The sequence below is a fragment of the Miniopterus schreibersii genome, assembly GCF_964146895.1.
Source record: "Miniopterus schreibersii genome assembly, chromosome: 12".
In the NCBI taxonomy this organism is placed as follows: Eukaryota; Metazoa; Chordata; class Mammalia; order Chiroptera; family Miniopteridae; genus Miniopterus; species Miniopterus schreibersii.
Window position 1 is genome coordinate 28089080 of NC_138112.1, and position 22353 is coordinate 28111432.

Below are 22353 nucleotides of genomic sequence, written 5' to 3' on the forward strand. Positions count from 1 at the left end.
ACCCTAGGACGAGAAATTAAACTGAAATCCCTGCATATAACTGAAAAATTAAAAGCTTTCTCATTTAATGAAAGGGCTTCTAAAATACTTCATTTATTATACCAAGGAAACAATAAGAAAGCATGTCTCTGTTATGACTGGAAAAGGAAAAGAAAATGTAAATGTAAGCCTTTCATGTGGGAGGGATAACACTAAACCAAATATTGAACATGAAATAGCTTCTGGACTAGCAAAACCTCTGGGCAACTAGCATATGCGCAAAATGAGCCTGCACAACAGCTGCACAGCTAAGGTCCCCGGGACTCCCACAGGAAGTGGTCTTACTAAAGAAGGTCTTAGAATAAAAATGTACAACGACATACAGAAACTATCCACCATGAGTGGAATCAACAGGACTGGACTTCCAAAAAATCAGGTAATGAGAGTGTCAGGTAAAGACTACAAGTGAAATGTTTTAAATTTAAAAATACAATAGCAGGAGGACTGAAAATCTTAATAAAAGAATAACACACCATGATAAAAGACTGGGTGGTTTTAAAATATACATATACATACATACATATATACACACATATACATATATATATATGAGAGAGAAAACCTCTAGAAATGAAAAAATATATAATTATTCAAAATTAATCCTTTGTAGATAAGCAAAACAGTAGATTAAAACTTAAAATAAAAATAGTAATTGGATCTGAGGATGTAACTATGAAAACAGCACAACACAGAAGAACAAAAGAACAATGAAGCAATAAGATAGGTAAATTGAAATGGTTCAGGAAAATTATAACAGGACTTTAAAGGAGACAATAGAGAAAAAGAAGAATATTAGAAAAGATAATGACTGAGTTTTTTGTAAATCATCAGATTAAAGAATGACAATGAGTTCCAAGCAGAATTTCAGAAAAAATATTGTATTGAAACTGCCCTTAAACAAAGATTAATAAGACTTCAAACTAACCTAGAAAAGAGACATTCCTTACAATGTAGCAATTTGATTGACAGCAGACATCTTGTCATAAAAAATAGATACCAGAAGACAGTGTGAGATATCTTCAAAGGGCTGAGGGAAAATAATTGTCAATCTAGAAATCTCTGTTTACCTATGCTCTCCTTCAAACTCCAAGGTGACTGCAGACAGTTCAGGAAAAATATAAAAAGATTGAGTATGTTTAACCATCACAGACTTTTGCAGAAATAACTATTAAAATACATATTTCGATAAGAAGGAAATTTGGGTGGGTTAGGCTGCTAAAAATAATGATGAGAAAATAAACTGATAACATATAGAGTTATTATGAGTGATCTTTAATTGTAAAAATAAATAAATAATGGTGATAATAATAATGACTGATTTGGTGAGGAATGGAATGAAACTACTACAAGATATAATTATAGCTGGTGTGGGATATACAGTACAATACATAGTACAAAAATACTATAAAATAATAACAGGAGCCTGGCCCGGTGTGGCTCAGCAGTTGAGCATCAACCTATATAATCCAGGAGATCGAGGTTTGATTCCCGGTCAGGGCACATGCCCGGGTTGCGGGCTCGATCCCCAGTCGGGGGCGTGCAGGAGGCAGCCGATCAATGACTCTCATCATTGATGTTTCTCTCTCCCTCTCCCTCTCCCTTCCTCTCTCTGAAGTCAATAAAGATATATTAAAAGAAATAATAATGATAAAAACAGAAATTATTGGGCATATATGTACAACTTTATAAAAATTTACTTGAAAAGTTAGATCAAATGAAAAGGATAATTAGTCATTCCAATATCAATATTTATTATAAAGCACAGTAATCAGGAAAATGTAGCATTGGCACAGGTAAACAAAAATAGAACAGAAACAAAAGAGCACAGAGCAATTATATACATACTCATGTGATCTAGACATATGACTTAGGGGCATTACAGGTCAGAAATAAAAAGGAATAACATTTTTATATGCGAGCAGAAAGAAAGGAAAAAAAGAAGGAAGGGAGGGAGGGAGGGAGGAAGGGAGGGAGGAAGGGAGAAAGGGAGGGGAGGAGGGAGGAAACAGCTGCCATAGATATGGGGGAAACAGATTCTTATCTCACCACATGATTTTTTTAATTGAAAATCTGTAAAAAGAAAAATATTAAATTGTTCAGGATAAAATACAAGATAATATATTTATCAACTTGGAATAGAGAAAAAATTCTTAAGATACAGAAATGTACATACATATAGGAACATTCTGATAAATTTCAGTACATTTAACTTTTTGTGAGTACTCTGTATAATCACATACAATGACTAAAAGACAAGTCAGAAGTTGGGACCGGCTATTTTTAGTGTATGCAATAAATACAGAATTAGTGTCCAGAATATATAAAATATTTTTATAAATCGATAAGAAAAATATAACCTAACTTTTACTCCTATTTATTTAATTTTTAATTTTTTCTTAATTAAACTGATTGGGGTGACATTGGTTAATACGATTATATTATCGTATTCCCCCCCCCCATTATAATAGCCATCTTTATTTGTAAAAATCCAGATATAAAATGTATTCTTTCGGTCTTCCCATGATTTCCTTTTCTACAACAACAGAAAGGCACATAAAACCTTCCCCGCTGTCATTCCCACAGATGGGCATTTGTCCAGCAGTGCTCCCCTCTCCCCAACTATAGCTACACGCTTCACCCCAGACGTGTTGCTTCCCCCACACGCTCGATGCTTTCCTAGCAGGATGGGCTCCGATTCCAGGACGCAGTACACAAGGGGGTGGGGTGTGGCCCGGGGCCTCGTGGGCCTCCTCCACGCAGCCTCCAGGGCTTGGCCTGATGGTGAGTTTGCTGACTTGGTCGTACACAGAGATGAGAGAGCAGGGCAAGGCGCAGAACCAGCAGGCAGGCGTGAGGGACACATCCTCAGGGCGACCCCCATTCCAGGGCAGTAGGAAAGGAAGGCAGCAGGGGCTGTGTCTTTGAAGAGGCCAGCTATTAAGATGTTATTCTCCATGCCCTGCTGGAAGACTGAGCTCCTCCTGGCCTTGCAGGTGATCAGGGAGTCCCCCGGCACCACCCCCATACTGATGAAGAAGGCTGCGTGGCAGGTGAACTCCACAATTTTCCTTTGTTCCTAGGACACTGCTGCCCCAAGTGTCCATTTCCAGGATACATGATCTGTATATTGCATTGTGTGCCCACCACCCAAAGTCAGATCATCTTCTATCACCATGTATTTGGCCCCCTTTACCCTTTACTATCCCCACCTCCCTTCACTCTGTGTCTGTGAGTTTCAGTTTCATAGTCCACATATGAGTGAAATTATATGGTTCTTAGCTTTTTCTGACTGGCTTATTTCGCTTAACATAAAACTCTCAAGGTCCATCCATGTTGTTGCAAATGGCAGTATTTCATCTTTACGGCTGAGTAGTATTCCATTGTATATATGCACCACATCTTCTTATCCAGTCATCTATCAAAGGACACTTCCAACCTAATTTTTAAATGGGCAAAAGTTATGAACAGAAGGAAGTTAAAATAGCCTGTAAACATTGGAAAAGGTGCAAAACCTCACCAGTAATCAAGAAAATGCACATCAAAACTCCAAGGACCTACATATTATGCATTATGTTTGGGAAAATTTAATAAGTCTGATTATGTGTTGTCTAGAATGTAAGACTCTTAGAAACTACTAATAATGTAAACTGGAGAGAAATTTGTTAAAGAAGTTCAAGATGGATACATCCTGTGATATGTAAATTACATTAAAAATATTTTTATTGATTTGTAGAGAGAGAGGAAGGGAGAGGCAGAGAGAGAGAAAAAAATCAATGTGAGAGCACAACACGGATAGGTTGCCTCCTGCATGCTCCCTACCAGGGATGGAGCCCCACAAACCAAGCCAGCAAACCGGTATGTGCCTTGGCTGGGAATGGAACCCAATCAACTGAGCCACACCGGCCAGGGGTAGACAATTACATTTTGAAGTAGCTACTCTAATGCCGTACTTGCTGAAAGAGAGGTACAAGAATGTTTATTGAACATTATTTTGAGACAAATTTGAGGTGGGGTGAGGTGAAGGGACTTTGACTATATTATGAAGAGTTTATTTCTTTAAAATTAATCTGAATTGAATCTGGCAAAATGTCAACATTTATTGAATCTGGATGGAAGTTATGTGGGTGGTAAGTGCTATAGAACTTTCTCACATCTTTGGGTGCCTAAGGATATCATGATTAAACATTTAAAAGAAAGGACATGTGAGATAGTCAAACATCAATTAGTTTTGATTTTGAGAGCAGAAAAGAAGAGGTAGGTTTAACCTATTATAGAGTCATGGGGTTATATTTGTAGTGACTCAAACATTTTGTTCACACTCGTCCATAACTGGTTGACTCTTTGGGGTAGAAATAGATCTGTCTGCAAATGGGTCAGTTTGCATACATTGATTTTAATGTATACACGTAAAGTTATAGTGACCATTTTTCTATCACCCATGCAGAAAAAACATGCAGAGAGATTTAACTATTCTTTTGCTTTTTATATACATTCACACTAATTATTTCACTTCTTATAGATAATATTTATTATTAGACTTATAGACTATAGAAATGAAAAAATAGTATCTTTTTTTCCTGAGCCCCCACATAATTTTCACGTATCTGTTATAATGCCATTCTGCATTAAAATGTACTTCTTTATACAACTGAACCTGCAACTATATAGGAGGGATTGTATCTTATTTATTTGGGGATTCCCAGTGTTTGACATAAAGTAAACAACCAGTACATATTTGTGGAGAAGAACTGCTTACCTTTTCAATCATACAAGCAATAACATGAACATATTCAAGTTGTAGAAGACTCAAATAATACATAGAGCGAAAAGTATAGAGCAAAATGTGTTTTCTTATCTCCCTTTCCCACTACTCTCTACAGCAATATCTTAGTATTTCTGTGAATTGAAGTTAAATATTATGTTTATATTTTTTAGTAATAAATTCTATGTGCTCTACTGTATATCCTACACCTGCTGTTTAATAATAGACTAATATCAGATGTTAACCAAAGGACTATCAGGTATGCGTATCAGATATGCAAACAAATCAAACAACTATTTGAATGTTTACTAGTTTTGTACATTAGCTTATTTATGTCTCAAACATGCATTTTCTTTAGTGTATATTAAACCCCTAACCTAGAAAGCTTTTCAAGATAGCAGATATTAGTTTCCAGGATTTAATGTTTAGTCTGTTTATATAATTATCTATGACATATCTAGATGATTTTTAAAAGAAAGTCGTTCGTGGGGTAGGCAGGATGCGTAGTTGTATCATACTTAGTAGCTTGATTTAAACATTGCATTTACCTCGAGAATTCAGAGGAGGCTCACACAGTGTGTGTGCTGAGGCATGAACCCAAAGCTGCTTAAAAGGATTAATGTTGCATCTCAAACTCAGCTGTACTGCTGGGCTCCTGTCATGTGAGAGGTATTAAAAATGGAATTACAAAGGAAACGGTCTGTCCAGGTAGTGATGATATACAGATGGAAAGCATCTGAAAAACTGGTTTTTCTTATGCAGCATAACTGCAGAAGTTGTTTATCTCAATCAGGAGAGCGATGGTTAGAGACCATTAGGATTTACGATAGGCGACTGCGACCCTCTTTGTAGCAGGCACATCCGTGCAGAAACCCGGGGAAAGGGGTTGTATAACTTCGGCAACGGCATCGTTTCATTCAATGGCACCCATCTTTCAAGAGACTTTTACAGCTGAAAATTTGTGGATACGCTTCTAGGGATTCTTCTAGTCTGTAAAGTTTGTGGCTTTCCCTTTGTCATAGACACATTCAGCAAATAGATTTTGAATATCTACATTGTGGTAAGCATTTGCAGAACATAAACATGGACCCTGACTACAAATATCCTACGCCACAAGGCCTTTTCTATCTCCACCTGCCTATGCTAGGAACAGTAGTTATTATCGCTATTTTTAAGTTAATCTTAGCTGGCAGGTCAATTTCTTTTCTTCAGAACTCCATCCTGTAAAAGTTTATAAAGGCTCTGGGTCAGGTGTCTGAAAAAGGTCATTAAAGTTTCAATATAAAAGTAAAACCAACCAGCAAAACGCTCAAACATCAAAGAGTTCTCCAAGCCCCAGTTTTAGTGACCTAGGAAATCTTAACTTATGAAGAAAGGGCAAAAATTATTTTATGATCTGGCAGCTCCATCAGAGTAAATTAACATTCTTTGATTTCCCCCTTTAATATCAGTGGTTTAAAAGCTCAGCATTTTTTTTTCTCACCTCTTTCTTGTCCGATTCCATTTTAAAATGTTAAAAACAGAATTTATTTTTACTCATTAATTTAGGGAGAATTTCTCCCCGTCTCCGTTTCATCTACTTTATTCTGTTAACTAAATAGTCTTTCAACTACAGCGTGGCTTAGACAAACTTTTATTCAGAAATAATGAATGCCTTGAGCATCATGACAATATTAGGGTAAGTTGTGTTCCTGCTGAGTGGCTCTTTGAAAACTAAGCAGGAGTTATCATTTATTTATTTGTTGGATTTCTGTGGCACTTTTCCTCCATAGAGCAAAGGGTGTGATGTGGAGGACTTTGCACAGAGGTTGTCTAAGAGTGTCAAAAGGAAATGAAAGGAAAGTGGAGTTCGTAGAAGTGAAAGCACAGAGCAACAGAAACAGCTGATGGCCAGACCAAACCCTAGGTGGCCTCTAAGCATGATGCATAAAGTAGAAGGACCTGGGGTGCCCCCGGGGTGCCACTGTTGGATTTTCAGAACACTGAGTCATTTTACCAGAGTCTGTGCCCCTGGGGAGCACCAGACAATTCTGTGAAATACTTATGAAGAGGCATAATCAGAATTATAGACTCACAGGGCAGGGGGGCCTTAAAAATAATCTGCCCAATTCTCTTAATTTACAGATTTGGCAAATTAAACTCAGAACAAGGAATCAAGTTAGGAGCAGGGCCAGAGTTATAACCCAGATCATCCTTTCATTCAACAAGCGTACATCGAATGCATTGTGCTAAGCATTTTTCTGGGCACCAGGGTTATCTTAGTGAGGAACAGGGACATGCATATATGGCTACCGTTGTCCTATCCCATGCTGCCTACTATCCAATTGCCAAGAAAGATATCCAATATATCTTATCAAACAGCATTCTGTTGACGGAAGACTCAACCTCTTTGTGCCTAAACCTCGAGGGATGTATAGTGAGAGAAGGGGGTTCTATTCCAATTATTTGTAAGTGTGTTGACAGTCTTTGGACACGTCTGTCAGATCAGCTGGAAAACATTTACTGAATTGAGTCTTGTTTGTATGTCACTGGAAGGTAGATTTTTCCAGTTACTTTTTTTTCTCTAGTATTCTGGGTAAAGGCTTAAATGCTCTCTCATTGGACAAAACACATATCCCTTAAACTTGACTTTACCTTTTAAATGGCTCACAGTCGAAACCCTGATATGATCATTGAAATGGAAAGCACCTAGTGGTAGTATCAAACATGAAAATTCTTCAAAGGAGCACAGTTTAGGAGCTGCCATAAATCATAAATTTACCTTCCCAAAAGTGAAATTGCGGTTCTCCATGTAACACTGGCCATCACTGCAAGAGGAGGAAAGGGCTGTAAAAAAAAGAGTAGGTGCCTGGCCAGCATGGCTCAGCAGTCGAGCACCGACCTAGCATCCAGGAGATCGGGGTTCGACTCCAGTCAGGGCACATGCTGGGGTTGTGGGCTGATCCCCAGTCGGGGAGTGCAGGAGGCAGCCGATCAATGACTCTCTCATCATTGATGTTTCTATCTCTCTCCCTCTCCCTTCCTCTCTGAAATCAATAAAGATATATTTTAAAAAAAGAAAGTGTAGATTGCCTTATTTTAGTTTAAAGGTAAACTGCAGCGCCTCCCCATTCCCTAGTCCCTGTGCTGAAAACCTGTGTCCATAAAAGAGGCCCCAGTTGGCTCAGAGGTGGAACCAAATGAGTTAGAAAACTTCGAGACCTTTCCCCAGGCCCTGGAGAGCACACTCATCCGGCTCGCTCTGTCCTGCCAGGGACGGTTTCCCAAAAATAAAGTGTGACCCTTGCAAGCGGTGGGTAAGGCTGGCTTATGGGCAGAGCAGACTTTCCTGGGGCCAAGTGGACTTGGGGGGGGGGTCGGGGGAGGACCCCTCTCCTTCCCGCCACCCCGCAGCCCGGCGCTCTGAGGCCCGCGGCAGGCTGGGCTCCGGGGACACCTGTGCGTGCGCGGCGGCTCCGGCCCTGCCCCCCGCGCCCGCGGCGCCCGCATTGGCCGCTCCACCTGGCGGCTGGCTGCGCGTCTGGTTTCCGCGGCCGCGGCCCCAGCACGCGCCGTCGGGACAGAGGGAAGCCGAGCCCGAGCCCGAGCGGGCGGCGGCGCCCCGTCCTGCAGACACACTTGGGGTGCGGGGGGGACGGCGCCCGGGAGCCGCGGGCGGGGACTTCGCGAGCGGGGAGGCGGCGCCGCCTCGCGCGGACCCCCTGCCGGCAGGACGCGGACCTACCTGCGGGCGGGCCGAGGGGACCCCCCCCCCCGCGCCGCTCACCAGCATGAGAGGCACCGAGGCGGCCGCAGCCCGCGAGTGACGCCCCGGCCGCGCTCGCCGCCCAGCCCCGGCGGGACTGGCGCAGCCGCCCGCGCTTGCCCGCCGGCCTCGCTATGTTCGCCTCCATCTGGTACGCCAAGAAGCTGGGGCGCAGGTTCGTGCACAACGCCAGGAAGGCGAGGTCCGAGAAGGTAGGCGCGGAGCGGGGGTGGAGGGCGCCGGGGGTTGCCGGCCGCGCGCTCCGGGCGCAGCCCTCGTGGGCTTGGGCAGGAGCCCCTGCCGCGCAGGGACGGCTGACCCCGGAGCCCAGCCGCCTTGGAGGGGGCGCTAGGGGCCAAGGAGCGCCCGTGGCTACTCCGAAGGTTTGGTGGCATCGTCAGTGGGGACAGGGTCTCCGCAGGGGCTCGGTTCAGCTTCGGTGGCCCTGGGTGGAGGCAGCGCGCGGCTGAGGCGTGTGCTGCCCCGGGAGCTCTCTAGCAAACTTGTTGCTGGGCTGCGTTATCTTCCTGACTACAGTCCTGGGTTCTGAAGGGGGCCTGATAAATCCCCGAGTGTGTCTCCCGTACTTGCCTCCCGGTCCGTGTCCTAGGAGCACATATCTGGGGGCTCTAAGGGACATCGACCAGATTCCACAGGGGTGCTTGGTATTTTTTTCAAATCAACAAAGCCATTTAGAAAGTGCATACAATGAGCAAGAATTGTATTCCTAGTCAGATAGTCATGGCCATTTAAAGAATGGCTTTGGATGTCTTTTGTTCAGCAGGACTAATTGTTTCAAGAAAACCTCTGTGTAGATTTACCCCATTAGTTATCATGCCCTAAGAAATTAAAATAGCCTGTAGCTCCCAAGGTGCATTATAAGCTCAAATCTCTGATGTGTCCTATGGTTTCGGAGCATTGGCCAAACTGTCTCATTTTGGTAATCTGTGTCCAATGTGATAGGTTTTGGGGAAATTTCCAAAGGTAACAAAATTTGGGAAGATGGAGATTTTTTCAGATGACTCCGAGGATGTAACCTTTGGTCCCGTGTTCTTTCTGTCTGATCCAGGGATGGCTTTTTCTGGCCTGGGGCACAGTCCTCCCTCTCGACTGGGAGGCTTCCTTCACTTTAACTTGCTATTTCTTTCTTCAGAGTAGGAACGTTGATAACATAACCAAGAATCCAGTGATACACTAAGATACAATTGTTTGCAGTGTGAAAAGAGAAAACACTACCGGAGCTCTGACTTAAAGGTGGTGGCCTTTTAGAATGTCCAGATCCGAAGATTGTAGAATGATGGCAAACTCGTTATTTAGAGGCATTTGATGGGGGAGTGGGAGGCAGGGGTGGGTAGAACTGATCCCTTCTCTGTTCTATATCACAGGCAAAAAGACTGCAAACCCAACTGTCATGTACTAGCACCCTTTATATTGAACAATTGGGTTTGGGGGAGGTTGGTTTGTTTTTTGCTTCTCAAGTAATTTTTAAGGGAAGAGACTCGTAAATAGATTTTTTATTGGAACAAATATTCTGAAAAAGTGCCTTCTTCCTATGAAAATTGTAGGTTGTATGGATGAGAGGACTGTCAGGGACCACAAATGGCTCTGGAAGCCACAGGGAGAGATAATGCCTTATGCCAAATTAGTATGCAAAGAAAAGTTGAATGTCCCAGTGACACCGAATTCAGGCTGGGGCCTGAATGTGGAAAATGGGAGCTCTATAAAATTCAGTGTATAGAACGTGAAAGAATGTAGATCTAATGAAGTAACACAGGCTTCTATTTCTTAAGTGTGGGAGGGAGCTAGGAGGGGGACTGATACCTCCCTTTCATTTCTGCGACGGCTAATGAGTAGAAAAGAAGAGACCGAATGTGGGGTTCGGGGTTTAAAATTCTTTATCTTAGTATGGAAATCAACACTAGAGAACTGAAGTTTTGCTCTCTCGATTGATAAAGACCAAATGAAAATGTATTATTTCTAATGCCCTTGTCCTTGCCAGGGGAGTTCAAGGAGTTAATTTTGAATACCAGGTGATGACAACTAACAAGAAAAGGGGTGTGTGTTTTTTCCTCATGAAATGTATATTCAGATTCTTGAAATAAAAGGTGTGCTGCCTTAAATGATGAAGGCCCTCAGTTGATGCTTTGTGAATGGAAATAGTTGATTTATCCTGTGTACCTAATTTTATTGCATGGCTTATTTGAGCCAACTATTGTGGATTGCTGTTTGTGCAAGGAGCTTAGTAATGCACTTTAACTGAGAAGACAGTTAAGAACTGAAACTGCAAGCTCAGAAAATGTATATAAAGTGTTACTATAACATCAGAGATCATACAACTGCAAACATGGAGGGAGATGCAAAGTGTTGGCTATAGGTTGTCATCTTTATTGTAAAATGAAGGAAGATGAATAAAATAAGATTATTATTGAGTTTTATTTAGAAAATGACTAGTGCACTTAAATGTGAAAGAACTGGTGACAGAGTCAGAGTATATTTTAGCTCTGGGAGGGTATAAATCTGCATCCTAGTCAGTGATTGTGATTTTGTTTCAGTACCCTCTGTAAATTTCGGCTTCCTTTTGCAATAGGTAGCATAGTTTATTTCCTCCTATGCTAATAAAACAACCTGCACCCATAATGGTCCATCAGTTCTATTTTAGCATTCAGATAGGGTCTGGGAAGTATATTCCTCAAGGCTGGGGTTAATTGAAAAGCTAATTGGGAATGTGAAAACCTAAATGCCATCTCTAAACATGCAGTGTGCCTTATTCATGGTTGCCTGGTCTACTGTTTACTTCATCTAATGCCAACAGAATTAAATAGAAGCATGGGGTGTGATAATAGTCACAAAAATAATATTAACAGTAGTCCCTATTCACACACATTATGCATCACTTGCTTTATGCATAGAGTTTTATTTAATCTTCACTGCAATTCTAGGACGTAGAAATTTTTTTCTTAAGTCCCAGAGAGAAGAGTAGCTAGTTCAAGGTCACAGAATTTGAAGTATCAGTGTTGGGATTTGAACCCATTCTGAAAATGACTCCTTAAGTCTCTAGGGCTCTCTTCTCTCCCCCTATCATTCACTGGTCTTGTGTTAACAAGGTTCATCATTCCTTCTTATCTTGTCCCCCTCTTTTGATAATAAAAGTCCAAAGTCACGAGGTTTACAAAATCAAAGTTACTGATCCTGTAACTCAACCCCCTTATTTCAGATAAGACTGTGTCTAAACTATCTTGAATAGACAGTTGTCTGTCCTTTTATTAAAAACTGCACTCGTTGGCCTTTTCCCTTGGATTAGTGTAGAAAGCTATCATCTTGGCACCTATTATTTTTTTAAAATAGCTGATAATTGTCATATCATCATGACCTAAGCATTGGCATTTGTATTCATTGTTTATCTTGTGGAAAATAAAGATGTCTCTGATCAAAAAGGACCTCAGTGCTTGTCAATTGTAGATGCACTTGCTCCCTTTTTGCATGAGTCAAAGATATTAGGTGATTCACATTGTCCTTTTTCTAAAACAGAAAAGCAAAAGGCTCTTTGTTATTCTTCCATTAAAAAGACAGTTTGCCTACCAACAAGTCCTATGAACATAATTATTTTAAATGTGATCATATGAGTCAAGATTGCCTGGCTGGACTAGAACATCTTCATTCAAATTATTTTTCTTTCTTTTTTATTTGACCCTGTGTAATTAATTCAAAAGTTAGCATCTTCCTATTATGCTTTTATGTCACAGTTCAACTAAAATTGCGTCATTTAGTCAATCTCAAGATTGTATTACTCTAAAAGAGCATCTGAAAAAGGTTTAAGATAAATTGAAATGCAATTTCTGGTGGCAAGAGCATAAAGATATTGTGAACCCCCCCTTCTCCATCAGCGTTGCTTCTTTCATTTGTTTTTTGTATTTATTCTCTTATTTTTATTTATCTTTTAAGCATGCATCATGAAAAGTGAATGTATGATACATTTTTAAAAAACTGGCATCAATATCCAACATCTAATAACACAACTGTGGTTGAACTTGGCAGTGATAGATAACCTATGAGTGATGTAACTGAACCCAACTACCTTGACATTAGGCTACATGCACCTTAAAAAATTTTTTGAGAACCAACACATTGGTTCTACCCTCCTCCCATCTGAACCAAACATATTAATTTAACGTAAACTAGAGTGAAGGACAATTTAGTAATGCATTTGCTGGCAGTATAGCCAGTGAGAGAATGATGTCCTGGGTAATCCTGATATAACATAAAGTACATCTGACTTCAGGTGAAGTCTTAGAGGAAGGGAATTAAATCAGTCCTGCTCTTGGCTATCCAGCCTAAAGCCAATCATTTGGCTACTCTAGGTCTCAGTTCTTCTTCTTCGTCAAATGGATTTAACACCTATATGTAGAACTCCAAAGTCCTTAGGATGCAGTTCAACATGGTCTGCAAGACCCATCAAGATATGGCCTCTGCTTTCCTCTCTGCCCTCACACCTTGTCCTTCTTCCATGGATACTTTAAATCCATTCCGAACTACTTTCAAATCCTTGAACATGCCATGCTTTTTTCAGCTTTTAGGATTTTGCTTATCCTGTTTAGCTGACAGTCAAACCTCAGGCTAGTTTTACCACTTACTAATTGCACTCTAAATTTAGGTAACATCACTGTCACTAGGAAACCTGCCCTGGCCCCTGCCCTACAAGCCCAGGATCAGTCTCCATTGGCTCCCATCGCAGTTGTACATATGTTGAAATCATCTTCTGTTTCTCTGTATTCCTAATTAGGATGGCTTCTCTGAAAAAAGGACTGTTCAGTCTTGCTCACTTGGACCTAAAAGACTTCCTGAAACATGGTTTTCTCTCATACCTTATTTCATTGACTCTAGGTTGTCATCGGTTACAAGATGCACCATTATTTTCATGTATTACTAAGGAAAAAAAGATTCTCAATAGAACTATAATATGTCATCATTTGCAAGACACATCTTTATTTTAGAGATGTTAAAATGTGAAAAAAGTATATTTTTAGAGTCAATGAAGTATGACATAGTTGAAAGAATGAATAATGAATGGGTTTATTTTAAAGATAAAATGAGTTAATATAAATAAATAAAGGGTTTAAAAGTTACACACTTACTATCAAATTATTTTTATTCCTTTGCAAATCAATTTATTAGTTGGTATAGGGGAATATAGGGATAATCCTAAAATATATCACACATTTATCCTGTGCTGATCAGACTCAACTGGCATTATATGACCTATTCTAGACTTACAAAAGTAAATTAATGGAAAATGAAATTGAAAGTTATAGAAGAATCAGATTAAAAGCAATAATCAGGAGCCAGTTAGATTGCAGAAGAGGGAGTTTATGAAGCCTACTGGCCTCTCACTATCTATTTATGTGTCTGAACAGCAACAACAATAATTAACTTTCATTGAATTCTTTCTATGAACCAAGAACTGTGCTAATACAAGGTTCTAGTGAGACTATTATGATCAGTTTTTAGGGCAAAAACACACCAACAGTAGGTACCTGGGATTAGACACCATGTCTGACTCTAGAACTCAAGCTCTTAACCAATAAATAATAAATACTCTGGTGTATATGCTTGTATACTCACACGTACATACAGAGTACTCTATATTATTTAATACGATGTACTGTATATTATACCATATGCGTGATGTATGTTTACAATGCGTTCGATATCAAGTTTGCTTTTCTCTATGAAAGATAAATTTAAAAAGTAAATTTAAATGTGAAGTCTGAAATTCAGCTTCGGGCTACGAAGAAACATCTTGATGTTAAAGACTCTTCACTCCTCAGTGAGTGACGGACTTTTCCTTTGTCTCTTCTCGCCTCGTGGCTTAGTGAAGAGTAGCCTGACCGTGTAGAGGGATGGAGAGAGTGTGCTCTCAGGTTCCTTTCTCAGAGCCGTCTGAGTCTCTAAGAGCTCGTTGGTCGTGAGCAGCAGCATGACTCAGCGCCAGTGTCTGTCTAGCTGTGGTGACACAGAGGACAGGTGTTTGTCCACACTGCATGCAGCCCTGCAGTTCTTCCCTGTCACTTGGCAGGTGAATCACACAGCAAAATGGACAGTAAGTAGCACCTGTTCTGAGGTTCCCATCCTGCTGTCCACCCTGGCAGAGAACAAGGCACAGCTGTTAGCAGGACAGGGAGAGAGACGGAGGGAAAGGACAGGATCAGAGAAATGGCCAAAATAAAGGGGGGGGGGGGGGAGCAAGCTGGAGAGGAAGACAGCAGTTCACAAAACCACTGTAGAGTTGTTGTTAGTAATAGTAATGCTTATTTATTGAGAAGTTTACTTAAGCTCTATGGCATGCACTTTACATGTATCATTTCTTTTAATCCTCACTACAAACTTCTAAGTTAATCTGTCATTAGACCTCATTTTATAGATGAAAAAACTGAGGTATAAGATCTGACGGAATTTGCATAAGTCGTAGAGCCAGCATTCAGAGACAGTTGTGGCCAAATCCAGAGACGGTCACCCTAACCACTCAGACCATGTGCTCTTAAACTTTTCATGGGTTGGGTGAGCTAGTGATGTAGAAAACAGACCAACACAACAGCCATTTCTTCATCTAACTGTCCTCATCTCTGTTGAGTAATGGTGTGGCTGGAAATAAGACCCTATTTCTCTTTGGGGATCCTCCAGGAATCAGATGTCCAGGTAATCTACTTTCAGTCCAGTTTATAGAACTTTAGTTGCAAAACAATTTTTTTTTATCTTCAGTATACCTGTAGAAGAGTCTTCCTTTACTTGGCATTTTATTCTATGGTAGTATATTGAGTGATAAAGATGGAAAGGGAAGCTCTTCCATCCAGCAAGATTAGCTCAACCATGATGTTCTTTGTAAAGATAAATTTGATAATCAGATAATCTACACACCTCATTTGCACATGTATTATATTTACGGGTTTAATTGAGAAACCATCTCACTTTAGATAAGACCTTGTAATATTTGCTAAGAATTCCATCAGAGGTAGTCTTATTTCTTTAAATAAATTATTAAATTATCAATTAAATTTTCAAATCCCTCTGAATTCTGTCCCATTCAGTCAGCACATAGCAAGCCCTAAATAAATCCAGTTTGAATGACTGACTTGGATGGAGGACTCTGAGCCGTGTAGGAATAAAGACTGGAGCAGGGGTCTGTGGGCCTATGTGTTAACTGGCTCTGTTTGTTTCAACAAGCCTGCCACCTTGGCTAAATCTCCTAATCTCTCTGGGCCTGAGTTCTTCATATGCAGTCAAAATCCTTCTGTTTTAACAGTCTCTGATTCCAGTTCTGTTTCACTACAAGACTGCGGAAAGATTTGATCTCTGTCATCCTTGTGTTCCTGGCACCGAGCACAATGCTAAGAAAATCTGAGAACATTTATGTCAAACGAATGTATACAAAAGGCCTGGAATGTCTTTAAGCATTAGTAAGAAGAATATAGTGGCGAATCCATCTACTTTCAGATTGGGAGCAGGATAAGAGACATTCAGGGCTTTTCTTTCTTCACTGCCCTTTTTCTTTGAAGAAAGAGGGGCTAGGAGGCATTTTCTAGCAGTGGAGTTGGAAGCTCCGGTTCTCATTCTTCCCCCTCTCCACGGCACTAACAATGAAGTGAAACAAACAGCAGCCATCAGAGTGCCAGAGTGCTCTTCAGCCACCATGATAACACATCAAACTGTGACATTTTCCCGCTGTCCTGTACTATATGCCAAACGATAACACGCTTAGGCTTGTGCATGAGTGTTTATTTCTTAAGCCTTCACCTGAAAGTTCTAGTTAAGTATAGAATCCCCAGCCCATCTCCTGTGGACTAAATTTTGCCCCGCCCCCCCCCACCAACATTCATGTATTGGAGCCCTAGCCCCCAACTGTATGTGGAGATGTGGAAACAGGCCATTTAGGAGATACTAAGGTTAAAAGATATCACAGGGGTGAGTTTCTAATTTGATAAGATTGGGGGCCTTATAAGGGAGAGAGCTCTGCTTTCTCTCAGCCATGTGAAGAGGGGTTATTAAAATTGGTAATATAGCCTGGCCGGGTGTGGCTCAGTGGTTGAGCGTCGACCTAGGATCCAGGCGATCGGGGTTCGATTCCCAGTCAGGGCACATGCCCGGGTTGCGGGCTCGATCCCCAGTCGGGGGTGTGCAGGAGGCAGCCGATAAATGACTCTCTCATCATTGATGTTTCTCTCTCTCTCCCTCTCCTTGCCTCTCTCTGAAATCAATAAAGATATATTTAAAAATAATAATAATAATAATAAAATCGGTAATATAAGAAGAAAAGAGGGAAGTAGAAGGTGAAGGAAAGGAGTGAGCTGTTTTTGGAGGATCATGCTGCTTGTCTCCATAGTCGGTGGCCTAATCCAGAGAGGGGTGAATGCTAACTATTCACTCAGCAAACTTGATAAAATAAGAAAATGAAATGAAACTGAAAAAATACTATTCTTCCCTTCCACGTCTATTTGTTACCCTAGGTCACTCTGATTTATAAACAGAATTGGTTTGCTTTGCATACCTTCCACTCCATAGTTGCTCCGTATTGACTGTGGGGGAGTCTGTGCTATGAGGAGCGCCTCTGACTTTTACAAGATTTACAGCCGGTTTGATGAAATGAACACTGTCCGAGGCGGGAAGCCTGTGTCCATGGTCTTCACTCCCCCAGCAGCATCACCCTGCTTCATTTAACAGGAGAAACTGCGGTGACTGCCTAGCACCGGCTGAACACCGACGAGCTGTGGGCGAGGAAGAGGTTGTTTTTGGAGTTAGGGGAGTTAGAGGAGGGTGGTCGTACTTGGAAAGGTTTGAGAGAATAAGAAAAATATTTTTATTTCTCCCTTTCTGAACATCATTTTGACCTAGGACTTATTTTCCTTTGTTTTCTAAGCTCCTTGGATAAGTTCTTTGTCACCTTCATTGACCCCTTTCCTGCTTACATTCTGAAAATCCCCTTGTTGGCACACCCACGAGCAATGGAAGACTATAGACTAGAGTTTAAATTGGACTCAGTATCTTGGATGGATGATATTGAGTCCAATTGGTTGGATGACTTTGAGCAAATAACTGCATCTCCCCAATTATTCATGTTCTCATATATTAAAAATGGTGAGAACCATCCCTGAATATTTTGGATCCAATTAAAAGCTGCAGGTACCTTATCTGGTCCATTGTAAAACAAAACATTTCCTCCCTTCCTCCCTCCCTTCTTCACTCCTCCCTCCCTCCCACTCCTTTTGTACTCTGCATAGTTCCAGAAAGGATGCTAAGCAACTTTTGCTAACTTCTTCATTAATGATTCTTCTTGCTCTACTACTCCCTTGGGCTTCAAAATGGACTTGCCCTGCCATTCTGGTCTTACAGAGAGAGGAGTTGTGCAAGTTTATCTCTGCCTCTGGTTAGAAAAGAAAAAATTACTGAGGAGATCTTAAGTTAAAATTGTCCCTTTGCTGACTTTGAAGGAATGCTAGGTTTCGATTTCCTTTAAAATAAATAAATCTTAGGTCATCTTATGAAAAGTCCTCCAGCCTGAATCCACCACCTTTCCCACACCTCCCCTCTCTCAAACACACTGTGCGATTTTTACGAGAGAGTGATTCTCTACATTTGGGGAACGTCAGTCAAGGCACATTAGGTCCCGTTTGAAGTGAAGTGCCTTGTGCTGAGTGACTCAAGGCGTTTATCTCCCACCTGGGGAATGCTCACATCACCTTTGTAGCTTTATTTAGGTCCTAGGGGGAAAAAAAAGGGGGGGGGGAGAAGAACAGCTCCATGCAACGTTACATTCAATTTTAGAACCAAAAAGAGCCTTCCTTTCATAAATGATAAGAGGAACTTATTAAGTCCTTACTATGGGCAAGTCACTATTCTAAGACTTTTACTTGTGCTAATTCAGCTAATCTTCACAATGATCCTATGGGATAAATAATATTCACATTTTTATGGGCAAGGCATAGAAAGAGCAATTAATGTGCCCAGAGACACACACAATTAGCATGTTCTAAAGCCAGGATTTGAACCCAGGCAACCGGGAAATGAGCCCATATTCTTAACCACAGCGTGGCATTATTTTCCACACCTTTCAAGATGAGCAAACATGAGGTTTGGGAAGTTTCTTGCCCAGTATCAATTGTTGGCAGCCAGACTTAGGGCATTTGAACTCAGATCTTTCAAATACCAGTCAATCCATCCTGGCAGGAACCTTAGTGGCTCCACACACCATTGAGATGGATGTCCTTGCATTTATTTCCCATGATCGAATCTCAAGTTGCTGCAAGCACTACTCTTGCTGTCTGAGATGAGCAGCAGCTGACAAGTTCCTTCTATTTCACAAAAAGTATTATTGGTTATATTCATATTTTGAATGGTGGTATTAAAAACCTATGATAATATTTTCAGTAAATAATTGATACAAATTCACCATGACTTCTGAGCCCTGCTTCCATTAAAAACAAAACAAAACAAAAGAGATCAACCAAAGAACATATATACATATATGCATCACCCATGGACACAGAGAGTAGTATGGGAAAGGCCTGGGGTGGGGTAGAGGGCTGGGTGGAAGTGGGCGAAGGGAGGGTGGAAATGGGGGACATCTGTAATACTGTCAACAATTAAAAAAAAACAGCAACAACAAAAATCACCCAACAGGATGACACTGGGAAAACAATTCCACACCAGTGGTTGCATTAATTGCTACTTTGAACGTTCCTGCTGTGAATTGAATGGAGCCACTTTGGATCTATTTCTTAGAAATAACCATCTTTATTACTTCTACTCTAGGACGCACACTTTTGAGATTTTTAGAGGCAAATATCTTCACTAATCTGTTTGTTTCTGTTTCATTCCGTAAGCAATCCTTTTCATTGCTATCACCATTTTTAATGTTCTCAGATGTAATTTATGGAGGGTTTGGGACGTTATAGGACATTTTCTTCTCTTAGCATATAACTGTCTGTTAACTCCCCAGGTGTAACATTTTGAACATCACATTTAATTCAAATATGATCCATTGTTTTATTAAAATTGTTTTTCCCCCTTTCATGTCTCTAGAATATTCAAGTGCTTTATGGAAATGTTTTATGTGATACACAAGTAAGAATTTCTTTCAGTATCGGTAATTTCTTCAGTATTTTGAGAAAAACTGGATGAAGTGCGGCAGAATGAAGTGGTGCTTGTTGGCAGTTATAACTACACTATGCCTTTTATAAAAAAAAATTTATAAACACATTTCAGATTAATATATGCTTTTGGTCTTGTAGTTTCTTAAAATTCACCTATATGATTGTCCTGTACAGTTTCAAAGTCATATTTTTTCCATGTTTCAGGTTAACTACACTCTGGCTCTGGGAAAATAAACTTCAAGCAAATGAGTTATCTGTGGTCTATCAACAATTCCATAATTATTTAGCCCTTGGCATTGAACAAAGACTTACTTGTGCACAACTACTAACAATACTATTCTGAAATCTATGCAGGGTGCAGGAATGATCAAACCATGGTTCCTGTGCTGGGAAAGTTCAGGGATAGGTTAGGAAAAACCAAACAAAACATGTACATAAAATGAAAGTAAATTCTTAGATGTACTTTAGCAGTATAACACACACTTTTCTTCCTTCTGCCTTGCCAGGCCCTCTATGCTACTTTGCTGAATCTTAGCATCCTAGACCTGTGGGATCGTACCTGATTGCAAGCCACCTGGCATATCTCTCAGAGTGCCACTCTCCAAGATTAGAATAAAGCACACCTGGTATGGTAATGCTCTTCGGTAGCTCATGTGCACATGCATAATGCCCTTCTAAGAAAAAAACAACACCTTAAATTAAAGAAACTTTTCTTATTTTTAAACTTTATTTATTTATTGATTTTTAGAGAGAGAAAGGGAGAGATAGATAGAGAGAAACATCAGTTTGTTGTTCCACTTATTTATGCATTCACTGGTTGATTCTTGTATATGCCCTGACCAGGGATCGAACCCGCAACCTTGATGTATTAGGATGACACTCTAACCAAGTGAGCTACCCGGCCAGGGCCTCTTTTGATTTTTAATACTTCTTTTATGATGTATTGAAACTGAAAAGTGGAGTATTTAAGAACATGATTTCTGAATCCAGGCTTCTTGGGTTCAAATCCCAGCTCCGCCACTTTCTAGCTGTGGGACTTTGAGCAAGTTACTTAAACTTTCTGTGCTTCAGTTTCCTCATATATAAAGTGAAAATAATAGTACCTCTCTCACAGAGTTGTTATGAGGACTGAGTGAGGAATTATTTGTGATATAACAGGCATTATCTAAGTGCTTTTCATAAACACAGTGGGAGGGGTCATTTAAAGGAAAGAGATTGTTGGGTGAGTGCAGTTCTGTGGAAACTCTCACATGAATGGCCAGTTCTTTCATCTCATATTCTGATGCTAATTTTGAGTTACACTGGGTCTACTTTGAATTGCTTCATAATCACGTGCTTCACATCAGCATGGATGGATGAGGGAAACTCTGCCCCAATACAACAACCTGATCTTTACTGGGCAGTGCTTTTGGAAGCTGACTCTTATCTGGAGCCCTGATTTAAGCAGTTGATTTCACCAGAGATGCTAGGATTACTGCCATTAGGCTGCTGAGTCATTAATTTGAAAAACATCTATCCAGGAGAGTCTGCCTTGATATCTACCCAAGAGAACATCCTCTGAGGAGGTTGGGCAAGGGCCTCTAATTAGTATAATGAACTTCTGTCTTCCCAAAGCACCGGCTCTGCTTTTGGAAGGGAATCAATATCCATCATCACTATTTGTTGCTCAGTGTTATAGATGCTTCCCTGTGTTTCTGTGCGCTTAGGGAGCACAGAAATGTCCAAGAGATGTGAGAACATTCAAATACCAGAAGATGGCTTACTTTTGCATTTCTAATTACCATTCTATATTCTAGAATGTCTATTGCTTCTTTTTCCATATCTTACCTATTTATAATTTATACAGTTTTATCACTGGTTAAGCAAATAGCTTGTCTTTATGAAATAAAACTATTTTCTTAAAAGAAACTAGACATTAACTTCGAGCAAGTGGCAGAAAGAAAATCTCAATGAGTTGTAAATTTATTTATTTGTTAGGTGACTTACAATAAGCTAGGAAGCTGTGATGTAATGGTGAACACGGCCTGTTTGGTACTCAAGGATTGCTGTGTAGTGGGTGGAGCAAACAATCATTAAAATTGAATATAGTCTATTTTTATTGTGATTAAATATACATAGCATAAAATTTACCATTTTAAGCACTGTTAAGCTTACAATTAGTGGCATTAAGTACACTTACAATGTTCACTTATCCCAAACAGAAACTCTATACCCATGTGAGTATAGATAGCCTTTTTTTAATCCTAGCCCTAGGATATTTTTTCCATTGCTTTTCAGAGAGAGTGAAAGGGAGAGAGAGAAACGTCAATGTGAGAGAGACACATCGATTAGTAGCCTCCGGCATGTGCCCACACAAGGGCTGGGGATTGAGCCTGCAACTGGATTATGTGCCCTTGGCCAGAATTGAACCCTGGACCTTCAGTCCGTGGACAGATGCTCTAACCACTGAGCAAAACCATCTAGGGCAGTATATATAGTCTTAATGTAAAAGCTTTCAGACTTTCCACATTTGACCTTCCTAAAAAATCTTCTAATTAATTTACAGTAGTTCTGTCTACCTGTTAAATGTTTCAGAAGTATTTACAAATTGCTGAATTTCCATTACTTATTAAAAAGGCTTTAAAACATTCAAAGTAATGATGTTAAGCATTTTGTTGCAGGTAATG

The 22353-nt window shown here is 40.4% G+C and overlaps 1 protein-coding gene across 12 annotated transcripts in view; it reads left to right on the forward strand.

Annotated features, from left to right (window-relative positions):
• Nucleotides 1-22353, forward strand: part of DLG2 (discs large MAGUK scaffold protein 2) — a 1618243-nt gene that overhangs the window by 853008 nt on the left and 742882 nt on the right. The window contains exon 1 of one of the 12 annotated variants that reach the window (XM_081155080.1): nt 8505-8758. The exons of 10 other annotated variants lie outside the window; for them this stretch is intronic. In XM_081155080.1, coding sequence (XP_081011206.1) covers nt 8681-8758 — 78 coding nt within the window. In that variant the 5' untranslated portion in view covers nt 8505-8680. Of the gene's footprint in view, nt 1-8504; nt 8759-22353 lie in introns of those variants that run through there. One more of the 12 variants, XM_081155083.1, reaches the window with a different exon arrangement.